Consider the following 14,548-nt stretch of genomic DNA (forward strand, 5'->3'; position numbering starts at 1 on the left):
GTGAGACTATTGTCATAAGAGGATCTGTGTTATAGCAGAGGCTGGAAAATGTTACTGGCAGACTAAAGACTATTCTGCCAATACCATATCAGCTTTGAGGTGCTAGCTTTTGAATTAGAACAGCAATAATAAAGATATAGTAAAGATGGTATTCTTAGTTGAATAATCTTATTTTAATATCATTATAATACTGTACTATTTTTTTAACTTTTTTCTTTCCTGCAGTGAAACAGATTCAGATAGTTCAAGCTCATCGTCGTCCTCTTCATCTTCCTCATCATCTTCCTCTTCTTCCTCTTGTGTATCACTTCCTCCAGTGCTGTCAGATGGAGACGATGATTTACAAGTTGAGAAGGAAAATAAGAATTTTCCTCTTAAAACAAAAGATGAATTACTTCTTAATGTAAGTACTTAGATGTACTTAGTTTGAATGTTTTAAAATATATTCTGGTACCGATATTGATCTAATTTTGCCTATATCTGTTCCTTAAATTAGAAGTCCGTTCTCAGCTTAATGGGCATGCTTTTGCCATGTCTTGGCTTACTTATGTAAAAGAGAGTAGTGATCTGGATAATTCTAAGGTTGCTTCTGACTCTCACATTTGATAATTGTTCTGATTGTGGCATCGACTTCAGCTTTGAACTTTCCATTTTTTGGGATTCTCTAAAGAAGATTTCTTAGGTAGAGGTTTTTTTTTTTTTTTTTTTTTTGGTATACGAGTCAGAAAATTTATTGATTGCATTTAGAGAAGTAGAAAGTGAAATTCAAAGGGTTGGACTTGTTAGGATTCCTGTTTACTTGAAGTTTTTGGAGTGTTTTTATTATTACAGTTAATTATAGAATGGTATTTATTGGCACGTGATAGGTTTGGTTTGCAAAGTTAACTCTTAAAGGTTATTTCCTTGTATGCTGTAAACCATTTTTGGGAGGACGATACTAGTCTGACTGAAACCTGTGACCCAAGAGGCTTCTCAGAAGAATTTCAGAATGTAGGCTATGTTACCACATTGTTTTTTTTCCACCCCTGCATGTACTTTTAATTATTAATGCTTTAAAAATATTTAATGATCACCAATCATAATTATTATATAACACTTAAATTGTTGAGATAGCTTAATGCAAGATTTGAAAAAATAAAGCCTACAGGACTCCGGAGCCTTTTTTTATGAATGGATTCTACCAATGTTAATTATTTGTCTTTTTCTCTACTCGTAACAAGAAATTTTCTGTCTCACTTTGCTTTATACATTGAAAGCCTTGGGATTTGTTTGCAACTTCATCAGTGGCTCATGTTTTCATGCTCCAGATATGTTGGTATTTCTTAGTGGTCTTTGTACACAAAGGCTCCCAACTTACAGCTATTTTCTGAAAGTAGGAGACTTGTTTGGTCTTATTTGCTTGTCTCTTGATCATCTTTCTACATAAGTTTCTTATTGAGTACAATAACCAACAAAGAAAAGACCACAGTACTTCTGTAAATGCATACATATCCTTGTCTTATCTTACTAGATCTGGAATTCTTACCTTAAGAATTTCTTCAAATTTAATGCAAAGTCTTAGCATATTTGTTTAGGTATTTTTCTAGACAAAATGCCCCTGTTTTCATCAGAAGATCAAGAAGGATTTGTGGCCACAAAGAGTCCAGGTACAAGTTCTTTGATGATTTAGTTCATATGTGGTCCTTTTAACTCCCATAGTGCCTAGTAGAGTACTTTACAGATAATGGGTTCTCAGGCCAAAGTAATATATGATTATAGAATGAGTGTGTGAATAGGCATTTTATATTTATTCTTTAAGAAATTACTATAGCACATCTGCCATTTGCCAGGGGCTGTAAACAAGACCAATCCAATTTCTGCTCTCATAGTGACTAATGGAGGGACATAGACAGTAAATCAAGTGGAGACAAATAAATTTAGTTGCTAAAGTGCTATTGAATTGTTTAAGTGTACGTTTGCCTCAAGAGACAAAATTTCATGTGAATGTTTTTAGCTTTTCAAGCTTGGAATGGTAGGTTGGTCTGTTCCTTTCTGTGACAACAGCTCTTTGGGAGTGATGGAAGAGGCAGTTTACAGTCTTTATTTGGGAAACTTACTAGAAGTCCTTCAGACTACTCTGCTGCTAGAGATAGGTAGAGGAATGGATGAGTTCCCCAGTCTGCCTGAAATCTCTGGCTTACAGGTCTTGAAGATATTAGGACTTCTTCAGGGTTTCAAATCTTAAGTTTAAGGGAAAAAAAATGGCTTTGTCCTGAGTACTAAGATTAGTGTATAGTCACAGGTATGTAGTGTGTTAGCAGTCTGCCTCTTTGTCCGTTTCTCAGGGCTGGCAGTTTGACCACTGATAGAATCTTGCATGAAAGTGATGGAGATGACTTTTGCTGGCCTGTGGTCTGTTACACAGCCTTGAACAAGTCATTGAGGCTAGTGGAATGGGTATTCAGATTACTTGGCTGTGAGTCACATAGTCACTCCTGTTTGTGTAGGTGAGCGTGTAGGAGAGAGTGAGGAGAGCATGTGTAGGAAAATGAACACTTGAAAGAGCACGTGGGCTAGTGAGAGAGAGGGTGGGAGTGCATAAGAGCCAGTTGACAGAAAGGGAGTGTGAATGTGTATGTATTATAAGGATGGGGTGTTGGATGTGATATGAGCCCTGTATAAACCACATGGAATGGTTTATCTTTCACAGGAAAGGGAGCTTATATTCATTCCAAAATGGGGTGCTGGGCAGACAGTAATAACAGGTTATACTCTGTAGAGGGAAAGGGAAATACTTGGAAGTGGTTATCATGTGTGACTTATGTTGGACTCGTTATGGGGAGCAGAGACTGGAGGTTTATTTGAAAGCAGCTGGGAACTAAGGCAGCTATGAGGGCTAGTCACACTGTTTCTTTTACATGCCCTCTTGGATAGTCTCACAATTCTCTGTATGTCGTTTTAGTCTTTCATTATTGGCTGGTTTCCTCTGTTTATCTGTAGATTTATCTTTTTTTTTTTTTTTTTTTTTTTTTTTTGAGATGGAGTTTTGTTCTTGTTGCCCAGGCTGAAGTGTAGTGGTGAGATTTTGGCTCCCTGCAACCTCCACTTCCTTGGTTCAAGTGATTCTCCTGCCTCAGCCTCCCAGGTAGCTGGGATTATAGACATGCACCACCACGCCCAGCTAACTTTTTTCATATTTTTAGTAGAGATGGCGTTTTGCCGTGTTGGCCAGGCTTGTCTTGAACTCCTGACCTCAGGTGATCCACCTGCCTGAGCCTCCCAAACTGCTGGGATTACAGGCGTGACCCACTGCACCTGGCCAGATTTATCTTTTTAATTCAGTTTATGCATGAATTTCTGTATCTCTGGCTCTAAATATGGCATCTGTTGCTTTTCATATCCTGTGAACTGGCTAATTAGTGTTGTATTTCTCTGCTTACTTTTGGGACAGTCCTGTTGTTTAGCTTAGTTTTTTTGTTTTTTTTTTTAATAAAGAAAATGACTTCACTGTTTCAGGGAACTGTCTCCTCTCCACAACTAGTCCTAGCTGGTGTGATATGTGCCATTTTGTTCAGGCCTCCTGATATGTTACTTAGATTCTTAAGCAGCAGAGATTGTGTGTATCTTAGCTAGATGGAGCTTCAAGCTCCATGTGGTCTGTTAACTATCTAATAAAATTCTGAAGAAAATTAATGAAGTATTCTGTCCATATTGTCTTTGCTAAAAGGTATACACAAATTAAAATGTGCCAAATGGTTAAAACCAATTTTAGAATTTGTGCTGGACGTTCAGAGATCTGGACATAGACATGCCCAATTTAGCGCAGTTTAACCCAATTTTATGTCCAACCACTTTCTAAAGTGTTTTCTAGCAGTTTCTTGTCACTCAGGCATTCTTGACTTAATTTTTACCTCCATTTAGTCAGTGCCTCAAGCAGAAATGTCACCTCTCTGGATCTATTTCTTTAACTCTTTGCATTGTGGGTTGTTAGATCTCTGATCTGTATACAATGCAGATCTTTAGGTATAAGAGAACTACAGTGAAGTAACTTTATGATTGTTGTTAAACCTTAGAAAGGATATAATTTTTTAATGGGAGGGTATCGTAAGGAGGAAGAGAATAAAAGAGGAATTAGTGAGCTATAGTGGCAGTGAAAAAGGAGAATCCTAAGCGGATCTCTTCATGTGACAATTATATAAGTTTAACCAAATAAAATTGCTTTTTTAAACAACTCTTCTTTAATGCTCAGAAGGTTTATATATAACCTACACAGTCACTGTAATGCAGCGTACATATTACAACATTGGAACTACATTGAGCCACTTAGAATGTAGTCAGTGTTTCAGTGAATTGGAAAATCAAGGTTCCTTTTGAAGAATTTTTTCAGCAGTTTATGCCCTGAACTCTTCATTCAGATGTATCAAGTGTAATTAAAAATGTAGAGTCATAAAAACATTTGGGATTATGATTTTTAAGGTTTTAATCAGAAATGAGTTTTATAAATTAGTGCTCATTGTTTTCTGAAAACCTGAAAGGCTTGACGTGACTTTTTAAAATTATAAGCACAATGTTTATGGAGATAAGAAACAGATAATACTTCAATAGGAATAATAATGTGTATCTAGGCATATACTGTAGTATGACCAAGAAAAAAAAATTTCTGAAAACCTGAAAGGCTTGACATAACATTTTAAAATTATAAGCACAATGTTTATGGAGATAAGAAACAGATAATACTTCAGTAGGAATAATACTGTGTATCTAGGCATATACTGTAGCGTGACCAAGAAAAAAAAATTAACACCTGTTGGCAATTTTGGGGGAAATTTAGCTGTCATACTTTGATGACTGCTTATTTTATAAGATAATTGCATTTGGTAGTTAGGTTGAGTACATTCTATTCTCCTGATTGTAGCAGTGTGAACACATTCTAAAATGTCCTAATATGCGTATATGGAAATATCTGAACCACCTCAAGTGGTTAGAAGTTGCAGTAGAATATTTCGTGCCTATTTAATCTCCCATCATACATGAAATTGTATTGCATCTTGGTCTACACTTAGTAATTATCAATTGAATGTATTGTTTTCAAGGCCTAGCTTGGTTTATAAGTTTTGTCCTGAATGAAGGCCTCTTTTAACTTAGGCTTTTATGACTGTAGGTATATTTGGAACTGTAAAATTCTATTTTAGAATACACTTCGCTAGCACTAACATTCTTTCCAAAGTGCTTGTTATTTAAACAATGGTTTATATACTTAAAATAGATCATTTTTTTCATTAATATTCAGTGTTCTTCAAAAATAATACTAGGGTTTTTTTTTAATTAAAGTTTTGTATTGCATTTTATAGAATTATTTCAATAAAGCTTACATGAGGCATGAATGATCCGTCAACATAAAATAAGTACTGTTTTATTCAGTAGAGTATCCATATATGTCCTGTATATATACATATATAATTATTATTACACAGAAACATTCAATTTTTTAGAATCCACCATTCCTCAGTAGTTTCCAATAAGTCAATTCGGCTGATTGCTGTAGAAGATAAGGACAAATGTCTGTGGAAGAGCAATCGAACTAGAGAGTGAGCATACACAGTTTAGCTGAAAGCACAGTAACACCAGAGAGTTGATGGCTGAATGTCAGATAAGTACTGCACACAGGAAGTGATAGGATTGAGTGGAAGGGGGGGAGGGTAACTTGTACTGCAGTGGTCAAGGAAGACGCCATGTCTTGAGCTGAGGTGGAACAATAGATTGGAAAGGAACAGTTGTAACCTTTGCCAAGGAAAGAACCAAGCCTGTCACATGACAGTTTTATTCCCCGTATCAGTTAAATAATAAGGATTTCTGAAAAAATCGGGCCAATAATCTATCGCATTTTACAGTCATTTGCCAGTCCTTTTATCTTAGGGATATATAAAATCAGTGTCTTAAAGTTGATGAAATATGGACTCAATTAACATAAAAGATGCTTAGAATTATATTCATTGCTGGAGATTTTTTCCTTATTGAGATGGATTATAGTTTTATTTCAGTTTTATATTTACGAAAATCAAATTTTGAAGGTATTCTTATGAACTTTGTTTCTCTAACAGTAATTTTAGAGAAAAACAGGTTGATAATGTATTCATTTAAAAAAAAGTATCAAGATACTTCAAGGAAGTGTTGACCCTCATTTTTTAATTGGCTTGTCTTAGTCTTAAGTTTACTGTCATGCACAGTAGGGTAATGAGGGCACTAATGCTTACTGGTGATAAATAGCTGAGTTCCGTGGAAACTTGTAAAATTACTTCTCCTGAAGAGGTTAATGAATTCAACTATATGTTAAGTATGGTCATAGTTGACACAAAGTGTACAGACCTAATCCATTTTTTTTTCCAATGTTTTACCAGCTATAGAGAAAAAAAAAAATTCAGTCATGGCTCTCAGTACTCCAGAGATTGGATTCTACTTTCCAACCATATCTGTGAAGGCTCACCTAATAGCATCAGGTAATTGGCTGCCACATGCATGTCCTATGTTGGGTAACATGAGAAAAGTGGTTAAATAATTTCATTCCACCTTCTTCACTTTTCTCAGTTTTCTCCAAATTGACACCAAAAAGGATTTGTTTTCATTTGGAATGTTTGATTCCTTCCCCTGCCAACCTCTGCTATCTTTTTGTTATATTTGTGAGTGAAGATTCAACTGAAGGTTCTTTAGATAATTTTGCTTCAGAAAGTCATCAAATTACTGATATTCCTTTTTTTTGCTCCATAAGCCTTCACAAATGCTAGAAAAGTCAAGGATGTTGTAAATTTTAAGTTTTATCCTTCCATTTTTGCATTGAAAGTTTTAGGCACACATTTTTTGACTGATAGGTCTATAAATTAATTTTTAATAGGATGGATTTTTGATGTTACTCTTTTGAATATTTTGCTTAGCTGATTAACCTTGTAGGCCATACAGATGTCAGAGAATTAAAATATAATAATTTTACAACATAGACAATAATTGCTCTTTCATGGACATTCCAGAAGTCTGATTAGGATCTTGCATTTCTTTAGTGCCATAGTTATGAGTATCTGCTATCACAGAGGACGGTAATTTTTTGTTCAAATCTAGTATGTAATTTCTATATTAATGTGTGGTCTTTTTGATTACATGCAACTGGACATTTAAATTGTTGTTAACTATTTGTACAACTGTTTAGAACTTTTGCTCAGTTTCCTTACTATTCGTAGATAAGAAAAATGAAACCAGAAAGAAAGAGACTTGTCTGAAGTCATATAAGTGGGGAGGAGCAGATTCTGAACTATTAATAAGTACATGCTAAACTGCTGTGTTTTTAGTGTTTGTGGAGACCTGCATAGCAACATTGGAATCTGGTCATTTGGACCTTCTCATTATTTGGTTCCTGAATAATAATTATGTAGCATATTCTCTCAAAGTGGAGGATGAATGTATCATCTAATGTAAGCTTTTAAAAATTGTATTTGCTTGGATTATATTTCCTCTCAGTAAAGGCTTTGACTTGGAACTCTGTAGTGCGCAGAAAATAAATGATCGAGTTTATTTAGTAGGTTGGATTTTAGTAGTTCATGTGCCAAGTGCTGTGATATTTGGGGATTTTTATTTCCATGCAGACTTTTCATTTGCTCATGTGAATGAAATAGTTTTCTTCTTTTCCTTTCCTACCCTTTGTTATGTATACAAGTCTTGAATAAATGGGTGCAGAAAAACTTTCTCTTCTTTGATTTTTTTTGTTAGTAAACATTTATGATCATAATTTATTTGCATGATAAAACAATTATTTCTCACTGCAGATAATGTACATCCAGAATAGATTTTTGGTTGCATTTTAATTTTGGAAAACAGTAAAATTAAAATGTAGATTTATCACAAATCTTCATTTCCCGAGTATTCAGGTTAGCGTTAAGACTTTGTTAGTAATATGGTACATGCTGTTAAAATGTGGTCTTAAAATTATACCTGTATTAAGGCCAGAAATAAATTGGTATTATTAATACCTGGGTATATGTTTTGTAATGGAGGGCTTTTTTGATGTGTGAGAATGTATAGCAGTGCTGTGTAATAGAGCTTTCTCCAGTAATGGAAATGTCTGTATTGTGCTGTCTTGAAATGTCGTTAGTGTGACTGAAGACTGAATGTTAAATTTTATTTAATTTTAGTTAATTAAATTTAAATTTGTAGCTAATATTGAGTAAATAAAATAAATAGTCTTTCCTGTCTACTCACCATTCTTTTAACAAGGATTGCAGGGTAATCTAGGCTGATAAATTAATCTGCACTAAATTGCTTTGTCTTTTATTTTTAGTACCCTTGGTTTGTAATGAAGGTCTTTCTATCCCACGCCTCTTTTATCACCTCTGCCTTCAGTTTTTTCAGTTTATTAGTATGCCTTTTACTTCTGATTCTTTGTATCTTTTGTGCACTGCCAAAATGGTAATGTCTCACAGTATGTTTTCTGGCGGTATTTTCCCCCTTATTGGATTGTGTTAGTGTGTTTCTCTTCTCTGTCACACATATACCTCCTTTCCTTATATGTGGAAAAGCAGAGTGATTGATTTTTTATTTCCTCAAAGGAGATTTTGTATCTGAGATTTAGATTTAGTCATTATCCTAGGAGAAGCAGCAGCTGTGTTATCAGGGAATCAAGTTTTAATCTATAGTTGTATTAGTGTTCACTGCTGCAACCCAGAGGTATCTACGCATCAATCCTAGGCAGTTAAGCTTCCTTGGAAGCCTGGCTTTTAAATTTTATTTTTGAGATTAGGTTTAGGTCTTTCTCATTCTTCGAGGATTCTATATCAGGTTATATTTTCATTAGCTGATTTCTGCTCAGACTAAAAAAGACTGACTTCTGAGATTTTTGTTGAACTTGAACTGATGAGGTAGATGAGTTCATTTAATAAATATATATTAATCCTTAACGCCTGCTACACGTTAGCCATCTTTTGGGTACTATAGCAATGAGCAAGACTAAGTAGTTCGTAGTTATGATTAGGACTAAAAAGGTCCTAGTTATGGTTGGTTTTATTGTCTAGTTAGAGAAATGGGCATGAAGTAAATATAGAAATGTTAGACAACAATGTGTTTAGAAAAAAGCAAAGCAGCAGGATAGTTTGGTAAAGGATGACTAGGCTTAGTAGTGATACAATACATTAAATCTGCTAGTTGAGAAAGACGATGACATTTGACATTCATACATCAAGACAAAAATCTTCTGTTACCTTGTCTGACATGCTCCAAAGGAAATTGCTTTTAGAACTTTTAAGAGATCTGTCCCTTTCAAACCTTAAGTTCTCTGAACCTCCAACATTTTTTCATGGAAAACACATCTCTTGGGTGCCTTCTTGTTGGAGTTTGGGTTTTTTTTTCCTCTTTGTCCTCCTCTCTTAGTGTGCTCATTTAAAAGAAACAAATAGATCTAGTTTCCCTTAATTCAGTCCCCCCAAATATGTGCCTTTCTCAAAATGACTTTATATGTCTTCATTTAACTGGACTTTCAAAGGCAGACTCTATAACAGACTCTTAACCTGGAATTGTACAAGGTTGGTTTACTTATCTCTTACATGTTTTGTATATACTGTTAACTTTTTATATACTTTTTATGTTTTGTGGAGTATTTGGGGTGAGATTTCATTGGTCTTTTTTTTTTTTTTTTGGAGATGTAGTTTTGTTCTTGTCACCCAGGCTGAAGTGCAGTGGTGCAGTCTTGGCTCACTGTAACCTCCACCTCCTGGGTTCAAATCCTGTCTCAACCTCCTGAGTGGCTGGAATTACAGGTGCCTACCACTATACCCTTTTTTAGTAATGCTCAGGAAACTGTACATTCATTACAGAGTACTAGGATAACTGAACAGGTATTGGAAATACAGTGGTGATTACAGGGAACAGTGTCTGTTTGTTTTCCCCTAAGTTTGATTCTACACAAAAGCAGAGAACCTTCCCCTTTGTGGGCAAAACTTTTCATTCTTCTGGTACATAGGTTGGAAACACAGTAGAGCAACAGGAACTAAGAGGACCTGCCAGACACTGTTTTTGACCAAAACTGTGAGTCCCTGCCACACTACAAATAATCTGGCTTTATATATTTCCCCTTATTTTCCTCATACTGGATGTCTCCTACTATTCCTTAGAGCAGAGCATCAGGACTTCATTAGACCCTGTAGACTGAACTGCTCAATGTACAAAAAATTAATTTATAAATGATCTCAAAATGATGGAAAGAGCATTTGATAAAACTCAATTTATTTCTGATTTTAAAAATTTTATTAGAATTCGAATAAATGGATGCTTTCTTAACTCATTAGAAAGTTCCAATAAAAGTGCATCATTATGCTTAGGATTTGGAACATTCCTATTAGATATGTCCACTGTCATCACAGTTGTTTCATATTTGAGATGCTGGAATTGTCAATATCTGAAAAATGAAAGCCATGTTGTACTAATATTGAAAAGAAGGACAACTTACTCTTTGAAAATACGGTTGTATAATAAATATACAAGAAAATTACTAAAAGTAAATTTCAGCATGATACTTGTGTTCAGGCATTACTCAGGTTTATTTGCAATAGCCATAAAATATATTCAGTAACTAGGAATTTATTATAGCAAGTAATATATAAAGTAGAGTGAAATAAGCCTAAGCACTGTGTAGGACCCTTCATAAAGGCAACTGTAATTAAATGTGATCTCAGTCAATGACACCAGTATGACAAAATAGTTCTGGAAGTTTAGCAAGATTAACGTGAGAACAGTTGAAAAAAAATTCGAAGAGGAAAAATATTTATAGTGTGAGTAAAGGAACTAGCCTGCCATCTCAATTGAAATGTTTTATGAAAACCACAGTTGTTAAAATAGTTAAGTACTGACGCTGAACTAGATCAGTGAAACTGAATGGAGATTCAGTGAAAAACTCAACTAATATATATAAGTAAGTGTACTTAGTATATGTTAAAGTTTGTTTTTCAAATTATTAAAAGAAAAGATGGATTATTCTACAGCATGTCAGGATAACTGTCTAGTAGTTTGATAAAGATAAAGTCAATCACTGCTTCACTTTTATACAAGAGTAAAATTGTGAATGGACCAAATACCCAAATATTTAAAAAATGAAACTAGAGGAAAACAATAGTGAATTTTAAGTGATTTTTGGATAAGGAGGACCTTTCTAAATGTGACACAAGTTTCAAAAGCCAAAAAAAAAAAAAAAAAATTACGTACTTGACTACATAAAAATTAAAATGCCAAAGGTTGACTAGACAACCAAAATTATTTAGTTTAAATCGTTTAGCTAAAAAACATTCTGGGGCATAAGAGAGTGGATATTTGCAACATATCTGATAAAAGACAAATGTTCTTAAAAATCCAATTTTTAAAAAATAAATTAATGAAAGATAAGCCCTCCAAAAACGTGTAACATACAAGAAACAATTCATAACACATATAAAAATGGCCAGGATACATTCAAGGATGTTCACTATGAATGAAGAAATTCCTGTCAAAGCAAGATACTATTTTATACTCATAAAACTGGCAAAGATTTAAAGTGTACTTACTAGTAATGGCAAGAGAATGGGGAAACCTCTGATACATTGTGGAAATGTGAATTGATGTGACATTTTTAAGAAGAAATTTAGCAGTATCTGTCAAAATTTTAAACATTCGTATGTTTTAATCTATCAGGACCACTTTTATTTATCACAGGAGTTACACAAAGATATATGTTAAAGAATGTTTGATGTATCATTGTGTGAAGTGGCAAAAATTTTAAAAGGGCAGATACATGTTGTGTCAGGTGGCTAGTGTAGTATAGTACCACCGATACGGTGGAATACATTCATAACTGTTAAGATTAGTTATATGTTTATGTTTCGGTATAGAAAGATGTGGCGGGTATGATAGGTAAAAAGGGTACCTTGTATTAAAATATGGATTTTTAAAAATTATTATATTTTAAGTCCTGAGATACATGTGCAGAATGTGCAGGTTTGTCACATAGGTATACACGTGCTATGGTGGTTTGCTGTACCCATCAACCCATCATTTACATTAGGTATTTATCTTAACAGTAACTCTACCCTAGTCCCCTACCCCTGACAGGCCTCAGTGTGTGATCTTTGCCTTTCTGTGTCCATGTGTTCTCATTGTTCAACTCCCATTTATGAGTGAGAAAATGCGGCGTTTGGTTTTATGTTCTTGTATTAGTTTGCTGAAAATGATGGCTTTCACCTTTGTGTCTCTGCAAAGGACATGAACTCATCCTTTTATATGGGTGCATAGTATTCCATGGTGCATATGTGCCAAATTTTCTTTATCCAGTCTCATTGATGGGCATTTGAGTTGGTGCCAAGTCTTTGCTATTTTGAACGGTGCCACAATAAACATGTGTGTACATGTGTCTTTATAATAGAATGACTTATAATCCTTTGGGTATGTATCCAGTAATCGGATTACTGGGTCAAATAGTATTTCTGGTTCTAGATCCTTGAGGAATTGCGACAATGTCTTCCACAATGGTTGAACTAATTACAATCCCCCCAACAGTGTAAAAGTATTCCTGTGTCTCCACATCCTCTTCAGCATCTGTTGTTTCCTGACTTTTGATTGCCATTCTAACTGGTATGAAATGTGATATGTCATTATGGGATTGATTAGCCTTTTTCTAATGACCAGTGATGGTTAGCTTTTTTTCATATGTTTGTTGGCTGTGTAATTGTCTTCTTTGCAGAAGTGTCAATTCATATCCGTTGCCCACTTTTTTTGTAAACTTATTTAAAGTTCTTTGTAGATTCTGGATATTAGCCCTTTGTCAGATGGATAGATAGCAAAAATTTTCTCCCATTCTGTATGTTGCCTGTTTACTCTGATGATAGTTTGTTTTGCTGTGCAGAAGCTCTTTAATTAGGTCTCATTTGTCAATTTTGGCTTTTGTTGCCATTGCTTTTGGTGTTTGAATCATGAAGTGTTTGCCCATGCCTGTGTTCTGAATGGTATTGCCTAGGTTTTCTTCTAGAGTTTTTATGGTTTTAGGTCTTACATTACATTTAAGTCTTTAATCCATCTTGAGTTAAGTTTTGTATAAGGTGTGGGAAAAGGGTCCAATTACAGTTTTCTGTATATGGCTAGCAGGTTTTTCCAGCACCACTTATTAGAGAATCCTTTCCCCATTGCTTGTTTTTGCTGTTTGTTAAAGATCAGATGGCTGTATCTGTGTGGTGTTATTTCTGAGAACTGTGTTCTGTTTCGTTGGTCTATATGTTTTGGTACCAGTACCATGCTGTTTTGGTTACTGTAACCTTGTAGTGTAGTTTGAAGTCAGGTAACGTGATGCCTCCACCTTTGTTCTTTTTGCTTAGGATTGTCTTGGCTATATGAGTGTTTTGTTTTTTTTTTTTTTTTGGTTCCATTAAAATATGGATATTTTATTTCAGTAAAAAATACTTTGAAGTTAGAATTAAAATTTGTATCTGCATAGTAAATATATTTGAAAGATAATGTTAGCTATCTATGTGGCTTGGAATTGGGTAGTTGAAAGGAATAGAGTAGAGGAATTTTTGCTTTTTACTTTGTATCCTTCCATACTGCTTGAGTTTTTCCCTTTTTCAAAATAGGAACATGTTTTACTTTTATACTTTAAACAAACCACAACAGAAGCAAAACAATATCAGTTTAGATTTATATGAAAACATAAATATTACATTATATGGGCTTTTATTCCTCATAATAGAAAATAACAAAACCAGGAGCCTTTCATGCGGGTTAAATAGTGCTTATTTGTTTGAGAATATTTAACCAGTAGGCTTCATCCCAATCCAAAAGTAATGACATTTTTGTTCTATATCTTATAATTTGGCTAGGCAATGGGACAGATTTTGTCACTGTACTTCTGGATTAGCCAGTGACATTTGCCACTTTACAAGAGGTACCACTCCCAGAACCAGAGTCTGTGTGAGACTCCTCTCACAGTTGCCCTCTAAAATATCATTAAAGCCCTCTACTCTGCAGTCCCCCAAAATTATAAGTATCTAGTCTTGTATTTAACAAGGTCTGAGATTTCTTTAGCTAAGGATTTCTGTGAAAAGGCTATTCAGTGCCTCATTTGTTCTAATAACTAAACTCCCTTCATTTTGATATACACATGAACCACTTTCAAACCATGCTCTTCCCAAGATTAGGCTTTCTACATTTAATATAATGAAAAGACAAGTGGTTGTTCTCTCCTTAAAAGTACTCAGAAAATTTCTGATGGATAAAACAAAATAATTTCCTCTAACACCAGGCAGACTAGCCATACAGAGGCATGTTTCTGACTTTCTTCTGCATCAGTTGGTTGAGACTCATAGTGTTGCTCTCCGTAAGTTACCCATTATCTGAAAATAGCATATTCCAGATGCAGTGTATTTTAGATGTCTGCTTATCAACTCTGGTAAGAACCTAGTTTAAGTTTCCATAGGGGTGATATGATTACTCAAGATTTCATCTGCAGTACACTTTGTATTATGTAGATTTTCCCATCTTTTCCGACATTTCTCCAAAAGTTACCCTTCTCTCAGTT

At 34.5% G+C, this 14,548-nt stretch overlaps 1 protein-coding gene across 1 annotated transcript in view; it reads left to right on the top strand.

Moving 5' to 3' along the window:
* NAF1 (nuclear assembly factor 1 ribonucleoprotein) overlaps positions 1 to 14,548 on the top strand; it is a 36,468-nt gene that overhangs the window by 2,217 nt on the left and 19,703 nt on the right. The window contains exon 2 of the mRNA XM_003942717.4: positions 226 to 403. Coding sequence (XP_003942766.1) covers positions 226 to 403 — 178 coding nt within the window. The remainder of the gene's footprint in view (positions 1 to 225; positions 404 to 14,548) is intronic.

The sequence above is a fragment of the Saimiri boliviensis genome, chromosome 3 (assembly GCF_048565385.1).
Source record: "Saimiri boliviensis isolate mSaiBol1 chromosome 3, mSaiBol1.pri, whole genome shotgun sequence".
NCBI lineage: Eukaryota > Metazoa > Chordata > Mammalia > Primates > Cebidae > Saimiri > Saimiri boliviensis.